At 45.9% G+C, this 27,485-nt stretch overlaps 2 protein-coding genes across 5 annotated transcripts in view; one reads left to right on the top strand and one right to left on the bottom strand.

The window, feature by feature from the left end:
- The window catches only part of ASTN2 (astrotactin 2), a 915,753-nt gene that overhangs the window by 681,795 nt on the left and 206,473 nt on the right, over window positions 1–27,485 (top strand). The window lies entirely within an intron of this gene.
- Window positions 14,936–27,130, bottom strand: TRIM32 (tripartite motif containing 32). 4 transcript variants are annotated; one of them, XM_032635674.1, is made up of 2 exons: window positions 27,060–27,130; window positions 14,936–19,034 (listed from the first exon to the last, which is right to left on the bottom strand). In XM_032635674.1, the coding sequence occupies exon 2, from the start codon at window positions 18,955–18,957 to the stop codon at window positions 16,996–16,998; it is 1,962 nt and encodes a 653-aa protein (XP_032491565.1). In that variant the 5' UTR covers window positions 18,958–19,034; window positions 27,060–27,130; the 3' UTR covers window positions 14,936–16,995. The 4 variants fall into 4 exon arrangements, with proteins under 4 accessions (XP_032491565.1, XP_032491564.1, XP_032491566.1 ...); XM_032635673.1 differs by having other exon boundaries at window positions 14,936–19,037; window positions 27,060–27,123; XM_032635675.1 differs by lacking the exon at window positions 27,060–27,130 and adding an exon at window positions 26,764–26,861.

Raw genomic sequence — 27,485 nt, forward strand, 5'->3', positions numbered from 1 at the left:
TTTTAATTACCAAATAGCTTTTGAAATTGCCCACTTCTTCCCACCTCACTGCTGCCACCATAATGGCTTGTCTGGACTCTAGCGTTGGCCCCCTACCTGGTCTCCCTGCATCCAGTCCTGTCCCACATCAATCCAGCTGCACAGCCCTGAGGACAGTCAGGGTTCTCCAGAGAGAACCAACAGGATAGATGGGTAGATAGATAAAATTCTCTTTATTATATATTATATGAACATATATATGGTATATATTCATATGATATTTATGATATGTATAATATATATGAAAGCTATATATATAATCGGTTCTGTATCTCTAGATGTATGTATGTATATATTCACACATATCCATCTATATATATATATATATATACACACACACACACACACACACACACACACACACACACACACACATATATATAGAGAGAGAGAGAGAGATAGAGAGGTTTATTATTAGAAATTAGCTCATGTGATTATGGAGGCTGAGAAGGTCCAAGCTAAGATCTCAGCAAACTGGAGACCAAAAGAGCCAGTGGTATGAGATCCAGTTCCAACGCCGGCAGGCTCTAGAACTAAGAAGAACCGATGCTTCAGTTCGAGTCCAAAGGCAGGAAATGATGGACATTCCAGCTCAAATACTCAGGGAGGAGGAACTCCATCTTACTCATGGGAGGGTCGGCCTTTGTTTCTATTCAGGCCTTCAACTGATTGAACGAGGCCCACCACATCAGAAAGAGCCATCTGCCTTACTCAGTCTGCCGATTATTTTGCCGAAAACACCCTCACAGACACATCCAGAATACTGTTTGGTCAGATATCTGGACACCTCATGGCCCAGTCAAGTCCACATAAAAAGTAAGCATCATGGGTTGTCTCTAAAATGGAGATCCCATCATGCCCTTCCTTCCATGAAGACTCCTGGGTGCCTTGTCATTGCCCTGAGGCTAATTTCCAAACTCTTCCCCACAGCCTCAGGGCCTTCTCAGATCTGCTGTGTCCCCAGCAACCTCCTTAGCCCCATCTGTCTCCATGCTCTCTGACTTCCAGTCACATTGAGCCTCGTACTCCTTACCTATCACTTGGGTTAAAGTCTCAGCCTGGACAAGGTCCCAGTGAGCTGATGGGAGGTGGCTGAGTATCCCTTGCCCGTCCCCTGGCCCCTTGGCCTCCGTGCAGCTGTTTGTAGGATAGGTCTAGCTCTGGGCGGGTGTTTTTTCTTGGAGAGGACAGGAGGACATTAAATACGAGCTGGACACTCTCGAGCCTGCAGCACGCCAAAGGAGACAGCCAACTTATTTCTCCTCAGAACCATGCAAAAAGACGATACAGGATGTGGTTCATTAAATACAAATAGGCCCACGAGACTGCTGTTTCTACAGATGAAATGACCAAAAAAAAGCATTTGTTCCCCGGTTTAGATTGAGTCCGTCTGGAACGGAATACCCTAGTATTTTTCCTATTGGAGCGTCCCAAGGATAATAACCCTCCACTTGTGCTCAGCACAGCGCACCTCACAAAGCATTTCCACATACGTTATTTCATCCAATTTACTCCTCACAACCAGCCTGTAAGGTGGGCATCGTTATCTGCATTTCACGCTTGAGGAAACCGAGGCTCCGACGGGGGAGATGATTTACGGGAGTTCACCCCAGGGAACTTGGCAGAGCAGGGGTTTGAACGCAGGCCACTTTCAGCACAAAGACCTTGCTTGTCCACCTCTATCACAGCAACCTCAGAAACCTCTTCCGATGTTGGCATCAGACCCAGGGGAACTGTTTGCTTTCCTGTTCTGTCTCTCTCATCCACAGTTGAAAGAACTGGGGAAAGCTGAGACTCGGAGTTTAGTCCCTCAGCTCAGGCAGGGGTGGAAGGACTCTCTTTATTCACCCCCTCTGCACAACGTGCTTCTCTAGCATAACTTAGGAGCAATGTTATAAGGTAAAGCCAAACCCCAAAATATCAGGGCTGAGAGAGGCCTCAGCGGTCATCTAGCCAGACCTGAGTTTCCCTTATGTGTCAGTTATGATCAAATGGTAGTGAAATGCTGCCTGGAATACTGCACTGAAAGAGATTCTGGGTCAGGACCAGGCTTGGTGGGGTCGAATCGCTTAGCAGTATCTGTCGTGAATGTGAGAGTAAGAAATGGTGAGTCATGTGTAAGGTGTTTTCCATCCCCATCTAGGTCAGCTATTCCCACTCTACAGATGGGAAAGTCGAGGTCAGTTTAGGTAATCCATTAGGACCCGCCACTGCAAAGGGGGAAATTTAATAACCAGCTAGAGGCATAATTTGGTCTTTCTTCACCTGAAAACCTACAGCAAATTCAAAGACTCCTAGTCGCCAAAGCCCCCCACATGTTCATAGATCATGGAGCCATTCATCTGGCAGCGTGCCCATTTTCTTATTTCAGAGTTCCTGCTCACACAAAAACACATGCACAGGGCTTCCCTGGTGGCGCAGTGGTTGAGAGTCCGCCTGCCGATGCAGGGGACACGGGTTCGTGCCCCAGTCCGGGAAGATCCCACATGCCGCAGAGCGGCTGGGCCCGTGAGCCACGGCCGCTGAACCTGCGCGTCCGGAGCCTGTGCTCCGCAACGGGAGAGGCCACAACAGTGAGAGGCCTGTGTACCGCAAAAAAAAAAACACATGCACAAATAACATCATTTCCTGAACCACTGGAGACTGTCCCCATTGTCCTAGTTAGGGGACGCATTCAGAGATTGACACTCTTGATTCTCTTCAGACTGGGGCCAGACCACGCTTGTTCCCCTATCACAGTCCCATTCCCAGGAAGGTCTCACAGGGACTCCGGGAGCAGGATTTTCGACAGGACCCTTCGCTCACATCAGTCTTGCTCTAAGAATGTGGAATTTCCCTGGAGGTGAATATGGGGCTTTTGTTTTCTTTCTGTCTTCAGCCCCCTTCTGAGAACGAAATGGTCTGGAGGGAACACAGATACCCAGATGGAAGCTTTTGCCTTCCCAGGCCATTATTAGCAGGTGGAACTTTCCACCCTGAGGGCAGCCTCACGCACAGTTTCACACCACAGGGCGTCTTCCCTCCCCTGTCTCGCATGTTCCCTTCGTCCTTTCTCAGCCCCCAACTTTCCACAACAGTGCTCTGAGCCCCTAGTATATGCCAGGGCCTGTGTCTGGTGCTGAGGACGCCATGGTGAATGAGACATGCTCTCTGCTCTCAAACAGCTCACAGTCAAATGGGAAAGATTTTCAGCAGGTGAACAGATGATTACAGCCCTTTGGATACATGCTGTGACAAGGAAGCATAAGGCCCGCGCGCGCGCGCGCGCGCGCGCGCGCGTGTGTGTGTGTGTGTGTGTGTGTGTGTGTGTGGTGTAGGGCCAGGGGTGGAGGAGGCAAGGTGGGGAGGTGGGCCCCTAACCACCTGGGATGAGCTGGGAATTTCCCTGGAGAAGATTCTAAGCCGAGCCCTGGGGGGTGAGGGCATTTGCCATCTAGGGAGGTGGAGAGGGATTGCACAGGCAAGATGCAGGCTGGATGTGTGGGGCAGCCTGGCAGGTGCTGAGTCCTCCCAGAGCAGTTGGGAGCAATAGTGCCTGAATCCCCTCCGGCATTCCTGAGGGTTGCCATTGGCTTCTTTGTTAGAGCTTTGTAAGTCTTTGCGCCTCTGCCATTGGCTCTGTCCACAGCAGAGAACTCTCACAAATAGGAGAGGCTGAATCTCCAAATGCCTAAAATTAAATGAAAACAAGGGACCGGTATGGGAGGTACCAGAGGAACTGTTGGAAAAACATCTGGACCTTTCAGGTATGAAATGATACGAGATCATGTGATTTATCAGCCCATAGTAGGAACTCAACATGAAATCAGTCATTCTTACCCACTCCTTATCAGAGGTTACCTTTCAACAAATAACAGCATACAAATCAAGCTGTGTGTGAGTCATCCGTCCCATTTGCCAGATGTGACTTAGGGTTTTCTGAGCCTCAGTCCTTATCTTTAAAATGGGCCTCATCATGCTTGCCTCACAGTACTGTTATGAGAATTAAAAGAATCGATGGTTGTAAAGTGATTATCGCTGCACCTGACATATAAGAAGTGCTCAGGAAATGCTAGCTAGTATTATTATCATTTATTACTGTGAGACACAATCAAGTTAGTGGGGATGCTTATTACTAAACAAAAAGCAGAATGACGTATCTCTTTCCAGCCCTGACTACAGCAGCCTAAGATATAAGCCCTCTTCCTGCCAGACCTTCTAACACCATGGCTGTTTGTCTCTTGTTGGTCTGCCAGCTTGTGAATTTTAGTCCTGCCTGAGCCTGGAGGTGGGAATAGAAGGCAGAGTTATCAGAAAGCACAGCCTGGAGCCCAGCGGTGGAGCACAGGGGAGCGTGTTTGCACAGCCAAACACCAAGCTCATAGTGGTCAAGAATGTGTAGGGGTGTGTTGGGGGGAGGGCGGGGGCCCGGTGACAGAGGAGTGGGCAGCAATGACTGACTTGTTTCCTGTTTCTACTATGAAACAATCAATCACACGATCTCACACTGTGTTTGTAAAATCCCTGTGAGGTCCAGGTTATTATCCTTATCTTCTAAATGAGAAAACTCATGTGCTCAAGGTCATGTGGCTTGGTAATAGACAGAGCCAGGAGTCTATCCCAGGACTGTCTGACTCCAAATTCCACATACCCTACTGCCCCCCTGTAATAACAAAAGCCAGTGGTACTGAGAACCACTAAATGGCAGGAGATTCGCTGGCACTTCACATACATGATCTCATTTAATCCTCCAAACAGTCCTCTAAAGCTAGTATCTTTATGCCTGGGAAACTGAGACTCAGAGTGGGTAAGATACATAATCCAAAGGTACATAGGTGGTGAAAGGTACTCTCTCTTGCCGTCTCTTTCTTCCATCCTTTCTCCAGCCCTCTCACCATTTACTTTTTACTATTATTTAACCACAATGGCCACTCCAACAAGTGTGTTCTCCCTGAGAGGCCTTTCTCTTCCTCCGAAGCAATTAGAAGTACTTGGTCACGAAGAGTGAGAAAAGAGGCAGATAGACCAACGTGATTCCAGCCTGCATGATGTCGGCCTGCTGGCTCCAGATTCTTGTTTCCTAGCAACAACTTGGCTCTGGGTCAGGGTGAAGGCTTTGAGGCAGGCCTTAGAGGCGGACTTGACCAGTGATCCTGGTTGGAGCTGGCCTTGGCTGTCTTCATCTGACACACCAGCTCTGTGCCCCAGGGGTGCCTCCTTAGGGTCCTTGGGATCTGCACTTCTGTCTCCTCCCATTCCACAGGTGTTCAGGGAGATGGAAGACTCCTTTTGGAGCTCTTGGCTCAAGAAGTCCCTAAGGTCTGGGGCACCAGAATCACTGACATTTACAACTGAAAAAATCCTTAATTTAGTAACTCTATTAATATAGATAATGAAATGGAGTCCCAGGGAGAATAAGCAACTTGCTCAAAGGAATTATACATTAGTGACAGGATTAGGACTCCAACCAGTTCCTTCTTCTCTCTTCCCCATCAAAGAAAGTGTGTTGAGAGGCAATTCAAGGGACCATGTGTTCAAAGGTACATCTTTTTTGTTTGTTAACAGCTTTATTGAGATATCATTTACATACCACACAATCGAAGGTGTCTTTCGGAGCCTTCTTTGGAAGCACTGGTGACTTTGCACCAAGACGAAGTTTGGGTTGAATTTCCAGAAAGGAACACAACTTTTAATTATTTTATAGCTGAGAAGATTCTCTAAAGAAAGTGAAATCTGAGGGAACCACTCCTCCCAGTTTTCAACCACATCCCATTTTTCTATGGCAACTAACAGTGATTCAGCGAGGCAGCTGGTGGGAGGAGCAGGTGGCATAATCAGCTAAATATGACCCAGAGTGTTCATGTGTATCAACATAGGAGCTAAGCTGACCCCCTGCCCTGGTTTTATCCAGCAACTGTTGTAGCGCCTGCTTTGTTTCAGGTACCGCGCTACATGCTGCCGATGCAGCGGCAAATTAAAAGTCGCTCTGCCTTCACAGAGCTCAGTCTAGCCTTAGAGAGGGGTAGGCAACAAGGAAATCATAATGCAATGAGTCAGTGCTACAAGGCAGAAATACAAAAGGTGGTGTGGACACCTGACTCAAACCGTGTAGTGGACACCTCAGAAGACCCGGAAGAGGTAAGATTTAGGAGACACTGGTGGGTAGGGGGAGGGAAAGTGTTTTAGGTAGCATAAAAGCAAGGACTAAAACGGCCTAGAGAGGGATGGAAGCAGTGGTGAGATAAATCTAGAAAGATAAATAGGTGGGAATAAAATCCCACTGGATACGTAGACCGTGTTAAGGAATTTTTCCTTTTACCAGGAGCATTTTAAAGTCATTTAAATGTTTCATGTAACATTATTAGCGCTTACGTTTTAAATCTGACTCTGGCGGGTGTGGGATTGGGCTTGATTTGGGATGGGAGGAAGTGTAGTAGGTAGGATGCTAGATTAGATTCAAGATCAGTTAGGAAGTTGTAACAGTGTTTCAAGAGCTTAAATTTAAGGTTAGTAGGAGCTTAAATTTTCATAGTTATGAGAATGAAGAAAAGAATAAAGGGATGTGAAACATATTAAGCTGCTAGTAGGATGAGAACTTTATGATTGTATAGTGGGAGGTGGGAGGTGAGAGGTGAGGGAAGTGATGAGAAATGGTGCTAAAGTTTCGGGCCTACATGCCCGAGTCGATGGTTGTGTTCCTTAAACGGAACAGTAGCAGAACAGCAGGTATTGGAAAGCTGAGTTGTCTTAAATACGCTGAGTGTAAGTTTTCTAAGGGATATCTTCATTGAACACACCAGCCCACGGTTGGCGTGCCAACTGGCAGTATAAAGTGGGCAACTGCATATATACCAGTCAAAAGGAAGAGCTGGAAAATGCAGGTTTGAGACTTAGTTTCATAGGTCATTGAATTCATAGGAAGAAAACATCTCCCAGCATAAAAGTAAAGTTCCCCTTTTGTAACTTGTTTCCTTAGGGAGCTGCTTTTCCCCCTACCACACCCAGTATTGTTTCTGATGTTTTATTTAGAGAGGCTTTATCTCATTCAGAGAGAGGCTGTCCAGGCTGCCCATTTTAGGCCACCTTTTACTTGTGTAAGATGTATGGGACATATTTCACCCTATTTGACAGTGTCTAGGTCCATCCACATCTCTACAAATGACCCAACTTCATTCCTTTTCATGGCTGAGTAATATTGCGTTGTATATATGTACAACATCTACTTCATCCATTCCTCTGTTGATGGACACTTAGGTTGTTTCCATGTCCTGGCTATTGTCAATAGTGCTGCAGTGAACATTTGGGTGCATGCATCTTTCTGAATTATGGTTTTCTCTGGGTATATGCCCAGTAGTGGGATTGCTGAGAACCTACTGTATAGCACAGGGAACTCTACTCAGTGCTCTGCAGTGACCTAAATGGGAAGGAAATCCAAAAAAGAGGGGATGTATGTATATGTAGAGCTGATTCACTTTGCTGTATAGTAGAAACTAACACAACATTATAAAGCAACTACTCTCCAATAAAAATTTTAAAAAGTCTACGGGACATTAAGAATAGTCCTGGTACATATTAAGTAGGCTGGAATTAATATCCCCATTTCATCGAGGAGAAAAACAGGCATATGTGGCAATGGTCACCAGAGCAGAAGAGAAGAATACATACTTTCAGATTTTTTTCCTTTATCATTTGCACCTTTCATTTAGCTAACAATTAATTAACCTTTTTGGAGGATCCAGGGTATATGTACCATTTGTATGTGCATTGTACATTTCTTCCAGGGTATTAATCAATGAAAGTTTTATTCTCCTAGATCCAGCCCCAGAGTCATGGATCAGGTGAGGTAACACACATGCCTGCTCCCTCTTTAGAGTGTAATATTTTTAATTTAACTTTATTTTTAACATTTTTACAGAGTCATTAAATTTGTCAAACAAGTTTCAGATTCCTGGGGCTGAGAGATTTAGAGAGTTATTATTTTTAAGTGTAAATATTAAATGTCATTTCACAAAAGCACATGGTTTTATTCATGTGGTTGCTCAGAAATTAAAATTATACAGTTTTTTTTGTTTATCATATTATGACGTTGTTTTTAATATTCAACTCTAAACGTTTGTTGTCACTCTGAAGTAGGGGGATGGACTCCCAGCCATTATTTGGTTCAGATGATGAAACAGATGATGCTACACACACACATCAAGAGGATTTTAAAAGATTTGTCACCCATGTAATGGAGCTTTCTGGGGAGAGCAAAGATGGCTCTCAAGCAGGTCCAAAAATGGCTTGAGAGAGCAAGGAAAAGAGACTGGCTTGGCTTTTATATAATGGCAAGTGGGGTGGAGTGAGGCTTGCATGGTTTGAACTTCCCTCTGGCACCAGAGGTGGGAGCACTTAGGCTTGCCCAGGTGAGGGGGCCAGTGGGGAAGGGGGAGTAGCGGGGCTCGAAAGCTGGCAGAGATCAAGCATCAAATATGGAGTCAGAATTTTTTTAACATACAAATTTTTTTTTTAACATAGGGCAATGGCCCGTCCCTTTTTGTGAGTTATTTTGTGAATGTTTGTATGTCCTCAAAGAGCGTGTCAAATTAACGTCTTTGGAAGAGGGTGTGATCAGTGTGATGGCATTACCGTGCTCCTGGAAAAAGTTGGTTGCATTAAGATCTTGTCTGTAAAGATTGTGTGTGAAGGCATGGCTGTTGAGGTACCTCATGGGTAGCCAGGTAAGGGGGGGATTGTGTCCCTTTGAAGTTGAAGGCAAACTATGTGTGAGAGGCTGTTGAAATAGGCACTGAACATGACATATTAGCCAAGTGTATGAGTGCAAAGTATTAACCAGTTATTGATTGGATGGAATTTATTATTTCAATAATTGGTATAGAAGCATTAATGGGTGGGGCCTCAGCATTAAGGTTGCAGTAATCCATTGTGAGGTTTCATTCAGGTTTAAGAACAGGGTAAACTAGGCTGTTAAATAATGAAGCAGTGGGGATAATCACTCTTTTTCTAAATAGGTCTTGTATATGGATTTTAAACCTCAAAGGTTCTGTTTAAAATGGGCCATATGAACTATTTTAACCAATGGGGGAGGGCAGGGTCCATGTCGTCCCATTTTGGTAAGCCAATTGTAAGTACCAAAACTTAATTCAATTTTAATTTATTACTCATTGGGTCAGAGCAGCCATACTCAGTATGGAATATTTCAAGGTAATGAGTGTTATGGCTGTGGGGAATTTAGGCAAGGCATTAGTTCTGATGATTAAGGTGAGGTATACCTATTTGTCTTCCTTACATATCCTGAAATGTCCTTAGTAACTCCCTTAAGATTATAGGGCGTACCTTGTTTAAATTTAGGGGAATTCCCACACGTAAATCTAATTTGAGCCCAGTATTGATTAAAGCCATGGGAATTTGGTAATTAGTGCATTTCAGCAGATGTTAAAAGCTAGTTCAGAGTTTAGGTTGTCGAGGTGCAAAAACCAATTAGCAATCTTCGAACTTTTTTGTTTTTTGTATAAATTCTTTCAGTAAATTTTGGAATTCTAATTGGGTCAAATTGTGACCTCTATTTGAGTTTTTTGTTTGTTTCCTCCTCCTGTATTCACTGTTTGTTTGTTTTTCTTTTGGTGGTTACTGTATATAGTTTTGTGGTGAGGGGCCGGGGGGAGTCCTCACTACCCTACTCATAAGTTTCTTCCTCCAGAGTTGCACATCTGTGTCATCAGGATTAGGGTCTCCCTCATGGCAATAACCTTCATAGGGTTTAAGGATCCTGGGCTGAAACTGAATTTGAATTAACCCCTCAGCTATGCGACAAGGGAACCATGGATGCTCTTCTCTATAACCCTGAAGGTCAGGATCTTTTGTTTTGGCCAACAGTGACATAGCAGCAGCAAAGACATTTTGTAGAGTCCTAATGAGCCATCTGCTTTTAGAGTGTAGACCACAACGGTCCACATGGTGACTGCTCTTCCTGCACATGAACCACCACCAATAGACCCATAGATTGCATAAGGTAGCAGTATTTCCCTGAGCACTTTATAGAATGGGGGCAATGCCTGGTTGAGACAACCAACCAGTAGTCATAGGGCAAGAGTCATTCCCCTGAAGTCACAGCTTGTGCTGGAATCTAGACACATGATTCCATCTGAGACACAGATAGATCTGGACCAAGACACATGACCCAGGGCCACTTTGCTCTTGCCCCTTAACGCCAATTATCGTATCTTCCAACCCAGTTCAGTTAAACTTATAAGAGAGGCATGGTAGGGCTCAGCAAATACAGCACAGGCTGCACATCTTAAAGCGCAAGGCTGCCAGCGGGCAGTGCCTCAAAAAAGCTAGCCAGTTAGCAAAACCAAAGCAAGAGAATAGAGAGCCCCTGGGATGGTGGTCGTTGCCTAACACTGCTTGTTGTGCCAGTTGTGTGGTTATCCCACAGAGAAGAGGGGGACCCACCCAAAACTTGGTTCAGATGTTGAGATTGATGATGCTATGTATCCACCAAGTGGGTATGAAAAGATTTCTAACTCACATGATGAGGGTTTCTGGCGAGAGCAATGTGGGCTACCAAGCAGGTCCAGAAATAGCTTGAGATCAGGAAAAGGAGGCCACATTGGTTTTTATGGTGGCTTGAAGCTGGGGCTGGGGTGAGGATTCCCATGCAGGGGCTAGGACTTGTGTGGTTGGGACTTCCCACTGGCACTAAAGGTGGAAGTACTTGAACTTTCTTAGCAGCATGTCCAGATATAGGGCAGAAGATAAAGAGAGAATGGTGGGTTTTGAAAGCTGTCAACATCAAACATCAAAAAGGCAGTAAGACTCTAGCACAAAGTTATGTCGCTGCGATTACAGAACTCATTTGGCTTAGGCTTTTGAGGGGGAGCAACTGGATATTATTTCAGGATTTTATTTTATTATTTTTTTTCTGAGACAATGTCATCAGGCATTCCCAGTAAGGAGGTATGTTAGAATATTGGGGGGGGGGGGGGGGCGGGGGAGGGGAGGTGTACTTTCAAACTACACCATCTTCCTCCACCTTGGTCTCCCTCAGGTCTCCTACCAGTTCCATAAGAATGAAGCCTCCTTGAGCCATGATTACTGATAGGAGTAAATGATACGGCTTAGGACAGGAAAAAGAGAACCACTTGCATTGTTATTTGAAGGGTCATGGAGAAGTGGACCACTTTTGACCTTTGAATTGCTTTAATGCCCACTCACTCTTGTAGTTTGAACTTCCTGCTGGTACCAGCTTCTCACTCTTCCCTGGTATGTTGTACCTGTGTTCATGACACTCCCTCTACTTGCAAGGCCCTTCAGGAACCAGATCCTCTCAACTAGCAGTCTCTTCTTAAACACTTGGCACTCTATTTCCATCTTGCACCGTTTATCTTATTCTTTTGTATATTTGTATTATTTCTTACATTCCTTATCTCTCCAGCCAGACTACAAGCTACCTGACTGCAGGGTTCATGATCGAGTCCTCTTTGCATTCATTACTCATATAATTACGGCTATTAATAAAAAACAGTAGATGTCATATATGTCTGATGAGTAAGTGAATGAATAAATGAAAGAATGAATCTAAATCTTAATATTCTGTGAAAATATACAGTGGCATTTTAGTTATAGCTAGGTAAACTGAGTAAATCACCAAAAGAAAATCGTGGTTTTATTTTTATAGGGAAGATATGCATTTGACTTGCAGTCACACAAACTCCTTGTGTTTACACTCAGGATTTCAGGGAGTTACTAAATAATTTTCCTTTGAGGGAAATAAATGTTTTCCTCACCAGTTTCATATAATCCTTCTATCACAAAAAATATGGGTAATCTTATCATACATTTACTCTGTTGATACTGAGGATTACTGAAAGTTTATGAAATGTCTGAAAGTCTGCTAAGTGTTTTACATCCATCGTTTCTTCAGAACAATGCAGTAAACAGTATCATTTTATTATTTGAGGAGACTGAGGCTGAGAGGCTAAATGACTCAGTGGTCATAGAACTACTAAGTGGAGGAACCAAGACTGAACTCGCCACCAACCCATCCCCCCGGCCGTCCCATGCTTACAAAGCCCAGTTTTAACTACAGTATGTTATATTACCTCCACCTGACAATGAGATTTATGGCTTATTTTAAATTTTGTAATTATTTGGGTTAATGAATGTTGACCTGGAGGGAAAAATCCCTTTATGCTGGCCATCTATAGGAATAGCTAAACATACATGTTTCTGCCAAAAGTCAGGATGCCATCCTAATTACTTTAATCAAATAATTAGCCTTTAGGTTTTATGTGCAGCTTTTCTAGTGGGATACATTGCTATGAAAGTTTTGCCTCTGCCCCTCCGGCAATCCCACTCTTCTTCCTATAGGCTTTTTAATTAAGAAGCTGAGCAGTGTGGTTGAATCACCAATGCAGGTCTGAAACCTCCCCGAGTGTTAACATGAAAAATTTGCATCAGTTCACCAAGAGGGAAAGGAGGTCTTTGCCCCCTACAGTGGAAATCACATTTTCTGGGTATGTCACATTTTCTGAATTAGGTCCTTTTATATATACTATCCCGTTAGTATATTTTAATTCTCACAACAGCCCTTCAAAACATAAACTGTCGGGCTTCCCTGGTGGCGCAGTGGTTGAGAGTCCGCCTGCCGATGCAGGGGACACGGGTTTGTATCCCGATCCGGGAAGATCCCACACGCCGCGGAGCGGCTGGGCCCGTGAGCCATGGCCGCTGAGCCTGCGCGTCTGGAGCCTGTGCTCCGCAACACGAGAGGCCACAACAGTGAGAGGCCCGCGTACCGCAAAAAAAAAATAAATAAATAAAAAATAAACTGTCATTTCCTTTTACAAGATGAGGAAACAGTAGCTCAACAGAGTGGCAGTAGTTCGCAAGTGGCCCAAGGTCACAATAGTTGGGGTAGAGTAAGCAGTTGGACCAAGGTGGGGCTGATTACAAAGTACAGGTTCTTTCTACTACTCTAATGTAAACACGATAAAATTACAGCAAAATTATGTAAAAACATTGGGGGAAAACTCAACCACAATTCTATTTGGTAAAATAATTAAAATCAAAATCATAGAGCTAGAAAGGATTTTAGTGATGACCTAACCCAACTTTCTTATTTTATAGACAGGGAAACCGATGCAGAGGTATGGTGATCATCTGAGGCCACATAGCTAGTAGAGTTAGAGCTGTGATTCAGATCCAGACCAAGCCCAGTGGCTTTCCCACTAGAATGCATTGCCAGTCCCAGAGCTGCCTAACTTCAGACTTAGTCAGAGTACCATGAATATTAGTGATATTGACAAGATACAGCCAACGTTCTGGAGTGTAAGCATTTTGCTGAACACCCTCCTACCTTACCACTGCCAGCTTGTAAAATTCATCCAGGCATCTGCTGTTGCTTACCTGTAATTTGTTTTGTGATCCCTTGAGGAGCTGCACGTCCTGAGTGCAAATCAGCAGCCTAATCGGGTATAAGGTAGAGCCCTGAGTTTCATACTAGACTTTGCCTTCCATTTCCCTCCTATAGAGCTGGTAACACTCCACTTTTAAGAAGCCATTAATTAGTACTAGACTAAAAGTACAACTACTTTAAGCATTACTTGTCTTACCCCCAGGAACACAGACTCAAGCCAAGTTTATCCTGCTGATTGGAATAATGGAGTGGCCGTCTGTGGACTTATCTCAGGCTGGAGTGCACATTGGGATTGACCCTCACAGTCATCCACATAGTGCCTATTCCTGGCTTTTGAGAAAGCCCAGGGCAATGGAATACAATTCCAAATACTTTAGAAAGACTGTGAAATAACTTACGAGAAAGTAGACACATTAATATTACTTATCATTTTTAAAAATTTTCTGAACACCTGGCATAGTACTGGGCTCACAGTAGGTACTCAATATTGAATGAATCATTGCTCCAAAACCTTAAATTCTATATAATTACTCAGAAATGATAAAGGAAAGCAGGGAGTTAATGAACCTATAAGTCATTTGTCTGCCTTTATCTTTTAGCCAATGTGAGGGTGTTACTGGAGGGCCTACCATCACCAAGTCATATAAATAACAGCCAATTAAATAACTGAGGACATACTGTATACTAGGCACCATGCTATGTGCTCTTAGCTAGAGATTAAAGCTAACCCTCAATAAAGCTCAAATATATGGGCAAATAATTGCAACACAGTAAGTTATATAATAATAGAAACATGAACTAGGTAGAGTGATAGTAAAAAAGGAACAGGTGACCAGATTTATTTGAAGACTTATGGCTAGTGGGAGGAAATGCCTGAGAAAGGTTTTGATTGGCAAGTAGGAACCTATAACAACAGGAAAGATGGAAGGTATTATTCAGAGTGGTTGGACAACCTAACCCCACTCTTTTGAACAACTCAATAGAAGAAGATAATAGCTCTCACTGATGGAGTGTGCCAAGAACTGTAGCGAGTATTTTAACATCTATTATCTCACATCTTACACCCGTCATGGAGACAGGGATCACTTTCATCATTTTCCAGAAGAGGAAGGGGTGACTTTCCCATGGCCATATGGCTAATAAGATGGAACTGGAAGATAAGCGATGTTGTAGTTTAGTGGTTTTCAGAAAGTGTTCCGTAGATTCACGAGTTTTGCAATTGGACACAGGTTAGGTGAGGGGATAAGCCTGTTCTCCAGGCCCACGAGCCTGCTTCAACCAGTGCTGCTGCACTCTGGTTTATTACATAATTGACGTGCATTTAAGACTTTATCTGAATGAAGGTATTACTGCTTAAAAAGAGAAAACAACAACAAAAAACTGCTATAATTGAGCATATCAGTTTCTTGAGGCTATACTCTGCAATTCAACTTGGTAGATAACTGGAAAATTGACTGTACTCAGCACAGCCTAAAATACTCACATCAAAGGAACAAAAACATTCAGACCGCATTTATTTCCATTCTGAGCCAGCAGATACCTGCTGCATTTGAAGGCCAAGGCATGAGTGTGGTTCAGAGATGGGTTAGACCTAAATGCTGAATGCCAACAGTGACAGCACTTCCTTGCAAAGGCATAGGCAGCTGGAGGTTTTCTGGCATTGTTTATGTCAAGCCAGCCCACAATGTCATATCCGTATCTCTGCTGCAAACCTTGTGTCAAAGGCCTCGGCCACCATTATTGCCTCAGCAAGTCCCCCACTGACAGCAAAGATAGATCTCCTGCTTCCAGGTGCTACCACAGATAAAGTGGCTCTAACAACTAGTAGTGGAGTCATTTGGGATGCACTTTTAATTGGATCAATTTCCTCTCAATTATGCAATCTTTAGAAATCGGATGCAATTTCATAATCAGAACATGGGGCTTTCTCCAGATGAAAAGCACGAGACAGACCAGTTCAACATCATTTTAATTAGCTCCTTTCCTATCCTTTGGCAGCTACCACAAGAGAGGCCAAAAAAGCAACACCACCACCAAAAAAAACAATTTTGAGTAGCTCGGCTTAGCAGATTTTGTGTCTGTGAAAGCAAGGTAATAGTTTTTTGGCTTGCCATCAGCCCTGCACCCAGGGTACAAGATATGTTGCTTGGTAAACACCAAAGCCTGAGGAACCTTGTCACAAAGTCCCTCACCCACTTCTGGGCTTCCTAAAAGCACACGTTTCTTCCTTTGTTGAACTGTAATTATAAGGATAAAGCAGATGGTGGAGGCTGAGTTTAGAACAGGGTGTTGGTGACTATAGACCTTGGGGGCTGATTCTGTACACGTGTATGTGGAAGTAAGTTTTGGATTATCTTTACATAATAGTGCTTTTTGCTGAATCTTGACCTAGGTAGATTCGTACTACTCTCAAAGAATGCAGTGTCAGACATGGAAGCAAAGCAGCAAGGTACAACTTATCCCTCCTCTCACCTCCCAAATTCCACATTTAATTAAAAGACATGAATACCAGAGATGAAAAGACAATTATCAATTAGTTAATGCTTGATAGAGAGATGGAAATAAATCCCCAAACCAAATATTGTGCACTGACTTGAGGAAAACACAGAATAAGGACCAAACAGTTTTGCTTTAGCAATGAAAATGAGATGTGTCCACCTCCCCACTTTGTTGGCCCTGGCCCGTGTTGTACAATTCCACAGACAGCTCCTAGCACAGGTCAGTGGAGAGAGGTAATAGGAAAAATGATGCGCTCTAGAGACTATTCAAGAATGTTTGCTGACTATATTAGCATTTATTTTTGTTTATTTGCAACTTCCTATGCTTTGGCATAATTCCAATCCACATGCTCCTTTAAGAGGCAAGCGATTTCCAGGCTAAAGCCTTCGACACCAACGAGGGTCAATCCATTCTCTGTCACACCTGCAATTACAGACCAATCCAAGATGGCACAAAACCCCCAGAGCCAAGAGGTACTGCTTCCCAAAGGGACTGTATAGCTCCCATGGTGGCACTAAATGAATGGTCTTTCACACTGGTAAAGGTGGTCAGACCTGAGACGTCATGCCACAGGAATATGATGTCTGAAGTGTCACTGAAAGGGAGAGTGGGTCCCACTAAATACATGCACACTAAATGCAGGAGAGCTGAAGAGGAAGGGTCACAGATGGAGCATGTTGTAATAGGAAGGAAATAATGGACCAGAGTTATCAAAGCCAGAAGAGAGGAAAATCAACAAGGGTTCAATACACGGGAAAATTTCAAATACAGGGGAAGGAGGCTCTCGGCTGAAGCCTTAGAAGTGCCTAAGTTCTAATGAAACATCAGCTAACCTCATATCATGTGTCCTATTTGGGGTAATGCATCTGTTAAAACTCTAAACCTAGGCGAGGAGATAATGCAAATGAAAAACACTAGAAGACAGAGCTTCTAAACTTCTAGGACTAGCCAGCCGAAATCAGGACACAGGCCAAGTCTACACTATAGTACCACCAACAGCCAAGGAACAGGGAAGGGAAGCTGCTTGGGGAGCAGAAGAAACTGCTATTTCCCAGCCCCTAAGGGGTAGAATATCTTCTCAGATGGTAGCTGTAAACCTTGATGCAATGATCCCAACAGTCCAAGACCAGCAGCTGCCCCTTAGGTGTGAGGGCGATGCCCACTGGACAGGTGAGCCCCTCTCGAATAAGGACGCTATAGCCCCCACCCTTAGGAAAGTGGAGAATTTCTTTGCGACTACTGTCAGCCACGATGAGATCACCACGGGCATCCACACACATGCCAGCAATGCAGCGGAAATCCTCGTTCTCCGAGAAGAAGTGGCTAATCTGGCGGCCCAGCTGCCCGTCGGGGCCCACAGAGCCAATGGAGAAGCCGCCCTCCAGGTGATGCTCATTCTGCCGACTCTCCAGATTGAGGCCCAAGCCCTGGGTGAAGTAGACAGTGCCTTCAGCGTCACAGGTGACAAACTTGGGCCGCACAGCACTGCAGAGGCAGCTGTACTTCACCACCCCTGCTCCTCGGTCAACAGTGAAGCACCAGAGCTTTCCACCTTCCACATCAGTTACCACAAACTGGCCAGATGGAAGGGCTGTGATGCCCCAGGGTTTGCTCAGCTGGCTCCTGTGACAGGCCACGCAGTGGCCATCCGAGGTGTATACCTTGAGGGAGTTGTCATAGCTGTCAGTCACACCAATCAGCCCATGGCAGTTCATGGCAACTGAGAGAGGAGTGAGATTGGGCAAGTCAGCCCCAAGGAAGCTCAGAACAAAGCTATCGATGCCACTGGGGCTGCGGCGGATCTCCTTCAAAAAGCCTTTGCGGGTAAAGACTTGTATACGGTAGTTGCCACGGTCAGCAACCAGCACTTCGCCTTGACTGGTCACGTAGAGACTGACTGGGAGGTTGAACATGCCTGGAGTGCTGCCTTTGGCCCCCATCTTCTTGAGAAAGAGGCACTGCTGGATGCTGGCGGCTGTGTCAGAGCCCCGCTGCTTAGCAGGCGAGGCCCTAGGGCTAGCGGCCACTTCCTCAGGGCTCATGTCCATCTCTCTAAATGGAACGGAGGAAGAGGCAGCAGAGGCCGCAGCCTCCATGGCCCAGGAGTCTTCCATGTTGACTGTCCGGGGCTTCCTAGCCGCCTGCCCGATTTGGAGGGGGCCAACGTGGCCAACCTTGAGGAGCTCCACGTCCTGCAGGGTGAGCTCCCGGGGCAGGCTGGCAGTGAGCGCCGGCTCCTCCTCGTCGGCTGTCTCTTCCAGTAGTGCTACGTCTGCCTGCTTGATCTTGGCCAAGAAGTAGTCACAGCGAGACACGGCCTGCACCTCGGCGACGTTGAGCAGGTAACTCTGCTCCTCTACCACCTGGCTGTTAGACTTCTCAACCTCGGCCAACGAGCCCGTGAAGAACTTCCGGGAGCGAGCCAGCTCCTCCTGGACCCTGCGCTCTTCGTGCCCGTACTCCTGGAGGACTGCTTTATACCTCGCCTGAAGGTCCTTGGAGACTCCTTCCAAGGCTACCTTCCGGCGCTGCAGCTCCCCCATAAGCTCCCGCAGACGGGCCAACTTCTCTCCAAAGTCCCGACGCCGCTCCTCAGCTGCTTCTTTGACAGGGAGTGTACAGTGGCCAGGAGGCTGGTGGTCCGCCTCCCGGCAGGGCTCACACAGCACCACGCTGCAGCTTCGGCAGAACTGCCGGGGCAGCCGCCGCCCGCACGACCGGCACATGAGCAGCCCCACGGCCTCACTGAGCCCAGCCGTGTCAATGATCTTCAGCACCGTCAGGTTGTCCGTCAGCTGGGTCAGGCTGGTTATGCGGGTAATCTTGCTGCAAAAGGGACAGCGGACACCATTGATGCTACTGGCCAGTAGCTTCTCCAGGCACTGGCGGCAGATGGTATGGCCACAGTGCAGGAGCTTGGGCCGCAGCTGCTCCTCTGTGAAGGACTCCATGCAGATGGGGCATTCCAGCACTTCCCGCAGGGCATCCAGGTTCAGGTGAGAAGCTGCTGCCGCAGCCATTGCTCTTGCCTTGAAGGGGCCTGCTAGCACAGCCCAGGACCGAACAGCTTGGTGTTCATGCTCCAGAGGGTGGGATCCTGCTAAAGAGAAAAGGAAGCCATTATTCCACTGCCTCTACGAGGTAAATCACTCAGGAAACATTTAGAGAATGGCTGCCATCACTCAGTTCAGTCACTGACTGGTTTGGAAAGGTAAACTGGGGAATGATTATAAGAAGCCTTCAGAGCCAAAATGAGACCTCGGAACTTTCATTCTGATGAACACAGAGAAACAATGCATGTTTTGGAGCCGGGAACTAATATGATCAAAGCTTGAATGCAGTGGGGGAAAAGGCAGAGAAACTAGTTTGGAAGATACTGCAAAACTGCCTGGCAAAAGTTACAGGGAGCCTGAACTAGGGAGCAGGTGGTGGAAATGGAAAGAAGATGCATTTGAGCAATATTCCATAAGTACGATCACTAAGATTTGTTAGCTGAGTGGATTGGGGTGGGGAAGTGGTAGAGCTAAGACAGCCAAAGACTCAAGCCCGGATGATTTGAGAAATGGTAGTCCCTTATCAGGGACTTAGTTTTGGCCTGAAATACCCCCTCCTACAAGCGGTACATGCCATGAATTCTCCCACCCTCCTCGATCCGCATATGCTCATGAAGTAGAACCACAGAGATCTCAGTGCTGTCTCTGCAGCCTTATGTCAATGTCAATTTATACCCAAAATAAGAATGAATAGATCTAGCAAGGTGAGGCACAAGGATAAATTCAGCCCTTCTTAAATGCAAATCCTACAGCTGCACCTGTGCAGTCTTGTGATCTGCAGATGGTCAACCATCGAGAAGGAGGAGGAGGAAGACCAGTTAGCTTGGTTTTCAGGGCAATGCAGCAAGCTGAGAAAAGCTTTGCAAATGTCATTAATTCTTTCTCCACCCATAGAGAAGAAGGGGAGTCAGCGCAGAGATACGTGTTACAAATTTCCCCATATTTAGCTTTGTTATCACAGTCTGACAGATATTCAGGAGCAGACATGCACAATCTGTCTAAATTCAATCCAACCTCCCTGAAATCCCACTTTCCTTCTACTGGAAAGGAAAGAGTATACATCTAGTGCTTACTATGTGCTAGATAGCATGCTAGATGCTCCATATACTTAATCTCTCTCATTTAATACTCATAATAATCCTATGATGTAAGTACTATTTTCATTACCCTATTTTACAGATGAGGAAGCTAAGGCTCAGAAAAACTGGCTCAAGGTCACATGGTGCAGACATGGTAGAACCATGCAGTACAGATATCTTTAACTTTATTTAACCCAACATTACTTCAGGCTTTTTTCTTTCCCGTCATACAACACTTACCGTACTCTGAGAAATGCTGCCTAACAGCATAGAATTGTCTCCACAATTAAGAAAGAATCATGAGATTTAGCTGCTCTAGAGTGGGTTAGATTGCTTTATTAGCTGAGTGACCCACTCCCACACACCAGCCTGGCAACCTCTTACGATTCAAATCCATGCCTCAACAAAATAACACATTACCCCATACCATGAACCTAAAAGGTCTCATGGGACTATCCCATGTGACTAAGCTGTGAACGCTGAATGCTTAAATGTCATGGGTCTGGCTGCAATCTTATAGAAACACTGATAGAAACCTCAGCTCAGAACCCATGCAGACCTCCTCAATTCCAAACCAATAGCTTCAGTTCTCTCTTCCATCATCTGGGACAACAGACTGAGGGCAACATTTGGTATCTGGATCCAGAGCATGTTACTTTGCAGTGCACAGGGACATCTGTTCTTCTCAGAACTGGCACTGCAGATTAGCTAATTAAACAAGTCTGCCAACTTGTAAAAATACCAGCAAATTCTTTCTCCAGTTTTCTGGAATATCATACCACCTCCTTCCATTTAAAAGCTTCCTGCCTCCCTGTTTAAGCCGTCCACTTTAAAAAATGAATTTACTATGCCCGCGTCCACTCCCCAAAATATCTCATCTGTATGCAGCTTCACTAGGCTCTCTGAGGCAAAAGAGAATGTCAAGGATCCCTTTCCTAAAGCTGCCATGCTTTGCCAGGAAACATGAGGTCCCATCACTAAAGCGTCAGGTGTGGAGATAGCTGCGTATCAGTCTAGGCTCCCGCTGAAAGTGGTGTTCCCAGGTTGTAGAAATGGGAGATATGGTTCAGGCCTTTTCTAGGTCTGAGGCTATGTGACCGGCAGAGACAGCCCCTCTCTTCCAGAAGGATACAGCTGGTCATTATTGTTAGCACCGAGAAGCATTCAGGTGGAAGGTCAATTTGAACTCAGTTTCCCTTGAAAAGACGTATGTGTGAAAGGAATTGTCTTATCATCCCAAGTCTTTAAGTTAGCTGCCCATTTTCTGCCATTTATAAAATCTAAAACCAATCAGAATGAACCCCCAACATGTTATTTACAATTTTGGCTGCCTTCCTGATACTTTGAACATATTTCCTGTTGTGCACTTTGTACTGTCAACTCTTGACCCCCCACCTCAGCTTACTGCCCCCCCCCCCCCCACCAATTTCTTTGATCTCATGATTAGTACTGCACACCCCATACTGATACTAGCCCAGCTCTGGTTCAGCTTCGCATGAGAATGTACCCCTTAAGCTGTGTTTGCACCAGCTGCCCTAAGACTCAGGAAAACTCTATAGTCATACCCTAGCCTGATCTAGCTGCTTCTGGCACCACCAGGCTTTCCCCAGTCTGTGACATAAATAACAAGGGTAGCAGAACAAAAACAAAAACCTGTGAACCTTGAAGTCAGACAGAACTGGGATCAAATCAGCATGTCATTTACAAGTTGTGGGACAGGAAGCAAGTTATTTAATCTCACTAAACCTGTTTTCTTACTTTATAGAAGATAACTAACTTTATAGTTACTGTGATGATAATTTCTTACTTTATAAAACGGTTAGTGTGATAATAATCCATATAAAGTGCTTAGTCTGGAAACTGGTAGGTATGCAATGAAAAACTGCTATTTATCATAACTTTAGTAACAATCAGGAACAGTATTAACATTATAACAACTAGTACTAGTATTAACAAAGCATTTAGTTTACAAACTGCATTTGAAAGGATGAAGAATCTTTCCTCTTATGGCATATAAAGGCACATAAAGATTAATAACCTGTCAGCTTTGAAGGAATTTGATTGAGGACACTAGATATCCATGTTAGAAACTGGCAAATGAATTCACAACTTCTCTTGTTCAGAAAATACCAAGAGGGGCATAAAAGGAATTATGCAATAAAATATAGATTTTAGTAATAGCAGGAGTAGCAGCCGTGGTGGCGCTGGCGACCACCCAGCCAGTGAGAAGGAATGAACAGGCACTTTTCAAAAGGCAGACAGCACCCAAGCTATCAGATAGTACACTTCAAAAATTAAAATTCTGAACCTTCCCTGGAGATCGTTTTATCTATTCTCAAAATCAAAGGATTAGAGATGACCTAAGGTTTCAAATTACCATCCAGTGGTGGAATCCCCACCATGGGATAGTTCTCTAGATGTCTCTATTCCCTAAACCTGTTCACCCCTTGGGGGGCTTAAGCTATGAGCAAAACTGCAGGACTTTAAGAAATTAAACAACAAATCTTTACTGAGCACCTACTGTGAGTCCAGCCCCATGAAAACACTGGAGATATAATTTTGAGCAAAAACAGACAGGAACAGAGTTCACATAAAAACTAGAAAACATGTGAAACAGCACCTACATTTCCTTTCACAAGACATAAAGGTCCATCCTACTTCTTATACAGTCCCCTGGTTTGACTGGGTTTTTCGCAAGGCTTATCACATTTCCTTTCATGACAGCTTTCTAAACTTTGTTTATTCCTCCAGCATTTGAATGGAATGCGAAGCAAGTGCATAACCATCTCCCTGCCACCAATGCTCACTCTCCAGGAGTGGCTAGCAGGGCTAATTTTAAGAAAGTCAGTGAGGTCCTCATCTGACACTCACCCAGTTCTGTGTGTGGGAGAGGATTCTTAATGTTACATTACTCAGGGCATTTAAGGTACCCGCCAACAGCTAAGATAAACTCCGCAAGTAGGGGATCATTGGGAAACGCAGGCATGACCCCAAAGCTGTACCACTGTGGGACACACAAAACAACCCAGAAGGGCATGTTTGCAGCGAAAAAAAATCTTTAGCTACAACTCTAAATCAATAAGTTTGCTGGAAAAAAAAAAAACAAATAACACTTGTCTGTCCTCTGTCTTCCTCCAAAACTGCAGGACCTAGAAAGGATCCCCTGAATCTTCCACAAACATGTGCAATGCTGCCAATGAGACTCAAAGAATATAGGACAAGGGGAATATCAGCAGTCTTCTCGGGGGACTTCCAACTGATCTCGACCCACCCTACTCTCAGTTCGTTTCTCTGCATACAGCATATGCACATTTAACCATGAGCTTTTGATTAAAGGATCAAGAAGCAGATCCTGGGAAAGGTACAAGAGGGGATGGGAATTTGGGGGAGACCAGTGGGGGCTGCTTAGGTTCAAGGAAATTAGGCAAAGCAATACTCAGTCCCCTTCCAGCCTCACCATCCTCTCATAATTGCTACCTCTCATAAAACTGCCATTTACTGAATGTCAGGCACTTTTTACACATTACCTCTTATTCTCATAATAACTACGTGAAGTATGTTTTATTCCTCTTTATAAATAAGGAAACTAGGCTCAAAGAAAAGCAACCTGTCCAAGGTTTCAAAGCTGCTAAGTAGTAGAAGTGAGATTCAAATCCAGGTGTGTCAACTCCCAGCCATAAAACCACAGCCACGCAAAAGATGTATTATAGTTTCCTAGTTGATTAGGCTACCATTAGCTCTAGGCACTCTGCCTGAGAGGCTGGTAAAGGTACCTAGGAATGGATTTTTAATCTGATTGTTCCACTAGAAGAACCTAATGGAGGTAGTGTCAAAGAGGCAGCACATCCGTGTGCAGGGACGATGAACCACTTCATGGGCCTTGTAAAGTTTTGACCACCAAGCACTCTCCAGACATGAGTGTATGGGCTCTTAAGTATTGAAAAAGCCTTTCTACTAAAACTAGTATAATGTAACTTATGAGTCAGACAGATCTGGGCTCACATCCCTGCTTTGCAACTTGCTATGGAGACTTGGGTAAATCATTTAACCTATTAGTTTTCTCATCTGTAAAATGTAGAATAGCACCTAGATTATTAGCAGGATCACTGGCAGGATTAACTGAGATAATGCACACAATAAGCACTCAATAAATGGTAGCTATTCGTGTTTTCAATAGATTGAAGCTGATAAGGGCAAGTACTTGTCCAAGATCTCCTAGTAAATTAGCAGCAGAGGAAAGGTTTTGAACTTTAAGCCTCTGATTCCCAGGCTGACTCCATTTCCATTACATATCTTCCTTAGGGCTGTGTGTGGATTTTCCAGCTAGGTCTCCGGCCTTCTGATGCAGTCCTACTATGTTTCTGAGCTGGTTTCAGCAATGCTATAGCTAGTCCTGGAGTTGACAGAGCAAATGCTGTCATTCTGTTCCAAGGGAAAGAAGCCCACAGGAGATCATTCAGAACAGGAGTTACTTTCCAGAGTATGGATGCCTTCAGCCTCGGTCCCTGCTGTGAAGTGTTTTTTCAAGCCAATGGCCTCCATACTTCACCCTCTAGTCTCCTGCACCTTATCCTGTCTGCTAACCTCAAGATCCTCTCCTTATCTACCCACTGGTCCTGGTCTAAGAGCAAATCAAGAACAAAGTCCAGGGCTACTCCCTACCTAATCAGATGGATTTATTCCCTTTACAGTTCAATTTGATACTCAGCGATACTCACTGGGTCATCCTTTCATTAGAGGGGAATGAGCTGAGATAGACAGTAAGACCAGGCAGGCCCCAGCAAAGAAGCAGCAAGGGAAGAGAGAAATAATACAGGATTACAGAGATCTGAATATGAAGCTACCTTTGCCATCTCTAGCTGTGGAACCTTAGACAAGTCACTGCCTAAGCCTTCGTCTCCTTATGTGTAAAACTGGATATTGTAGCACCTACTTAGTAGGGCTGTTATGAAAACGAGTAAGAAAGTAGATATGAAAATGAAATATTACTAAATGTTGAGCATTTACTATGCACCAGACACGAAGCACTCTGATTTACTTCACTGAGTCGTCACAATAATCTGTGATGTAGGTCCTGTTATTAACCCCATTTTACAGATGAAGAGCGAGGCACAGGAAGGTTAAGTAACTCATTCAAGACAGAGCCGAGATCGGAATCCAGGATATATCTGACTCGGCGCAGAGTTCAACTTCGGCACTACTGACATGGACCCGATACTTCTTTGTTGTGAGGACCGTTCCGTGTGCTGTAGGGTGTTTCACAGCGTCCCTGGTGTCACCTACGAGAGGCCAGTAGTCCTCCCCCCACCCCAACTATAACAGCCAAAAATGGCTCCAGACATTGCCAGATGTCCCCTGGGGGACAAAACCACTGCCAGTTAGGAACCATTTCTTTAGAACTTGGCCCAGGACTAAATGCTCAATGCATCTGAGATCCCCTTTTCTTGTTTCTCTCCCAGTTCAAACACCTCATGTGGGATTAATCCAATCTACTTATATCACTGATAAGGAAAATAGGACGTGAGATCATGTTCCACTCATCCCCTGGAAGTCTCACACACTGTCACCACAGCTTGAAGGGACCGGCAAAGGGGGGCTGGGACAGATGACCTTGAAGAGTCTCCTGCTTTATGATTCCACTGACCACTCTCTTCCCCCCCCCCGACGAAGCCTACCACTTTCAGCAGGTCTGGGGTTCAGAGTGGAGTCAGTGGGCGTACCACGGCTGCCTCATGGTAAGAGATCTCTGGCTAATAATTGAGGGAGGTTCTGCCCCTCACAGGCAGTCAGGCTCCTTCAGGAGTCCTGAGCTCAAAGACTTACGACTTTCTTGCTGGACCCCTGAACTCCGCTCAACTTCATACGCTCATATACAGTTTCATACATTACTTCTAGGTCTTTGGGTCCCCAGAACTCCCTTTGCTTCCCATGCAGAGACTTCAGGAAAATTCCTTTAGCGGCCCTAGACACCCATCCACGACTCTATTCAGTCTCTTAATTCTACAGTCTAATCAGTACCTCTCCACCCCACCGTTCAACCCTTCCTAAATCCCATTCCCAACTCTTCCACAATACAGAATTCCAGCCTTTTGAGCTCTACCCTGCCAGCCTCACCAGTTGCTCACTCATGTGCCCTGAATCCCTCTGACACAGATCCTTTAATCTCTGTTTCCAAACCTCTGCAGCCTTCAGCCCTGCATCACAGTTTAACACCCCAGTCCCACACCTCAGATGTGTGCCGTCCCTCAAGCAGAGCCTCCACCCCCTGCGTGCCATCAGGAATCCCGCCCCGCCCTCAAGCCCTGCTCCTTCCTCTTTTGCCCACCCGTGTCTTCTGTCGCTTCAAACCTTAGCCAGGTCTCTTCTTTCTGCCGACCAGATACTGCTTCCCACTGATTCCCGCACGAACTCAGCCCCTCATTCTTCCCCAGATTCCACTCGGGAAAACGCTTCCTCCTCAGCCATGATGATAGCCCCGGACCCTGCTCCCTCTGACCTCAGATCTCGCCCCCCGCCCCAAAGCCTAGTGCCCCCAGACTCCCTCAAGCCCCCTGAGATTCTGCACCCCAAACGTCACCAAGGCTCCCCCATTCCTTCGTACTTCCGAGACTGCACCCCTGGTCCCTCCAGGGCCTTCAGATCCCCTCCCGTCTCCCAGATGCTGCACCCGTCTCTCCTCAGGGCCCCACATTACCTCATACCTCCCGAGATGCTGCACCGCGACTCTTCTCAGAGTCCCTCGCTCCCCTCCCCGGCCGCATTTCCTCCGAGCTCCTCAGCCCCGTCTCGGACCCCCGCCGCTCCCGAGCCTGCCCCCGCGCAGCCCCACCCCCACCCCGATCCCACTCCTCAGATCCGGTCCCCCAGACCCTGCCATTCTGGCGTGGACCGGCCGCTGCACGCCGGCACAGCCCCCCGCGCCGCTCGTCAGCCACCGCCCGCGACTCCGGCCTCGGTCCCGGGTCCCCCACCGTCCACCCCGCCCCCTACCTGACCGCCCGCGGCTCCGACGCGTCCACTGCTGCCAGCCCACCCGCCCGCCGCGCTCTGCGCACGCGCCAACGCGCGCCCCTTGGCGGGCGCCAATTCGCAGAACCGCCTGTCCGTCACTTCGCCCCGCCCCCCCGCAGGCATGCTGGGGCTTGTAGGCAGCGGCGCCCGAGCTCGCGGCCCAGCGGCAGGGTGGCGGCGAGCCCTCTGGAAAGAACGAGGTGTCTTGGGAACACGTAGTTCAGCTTTCTGTCCCCGTTGTACGGTTAAAGAAACTGAGGCCTAAGTTCACTCAGCAAGTCGGGAGCTAAACCAGAACTCACGTGTCTGACCCCAACCTGTGTCAACCCCTTTGCTAAACCATGGCCTCCGGGAGTGTTCCTCAGCCAAGACTTGGCACCTCTCAGAAAGGCCTCGCTCCACGTC

This window comes from Phocoena sinus, chromosome 6 (assembly GCF_008692025.1).
Source record: "Phocoena sinus isolate mPhoSin1 chromosome 6, mPhoSin1.pri, whole genome shotgun sequence".
Classification (NCBI taxonomy): Eukaryota; Metazoa; Chordata; class Mammalia; order Artiodactyla; family Phocoenidae; genus Phocoena; species Phocoena sinus.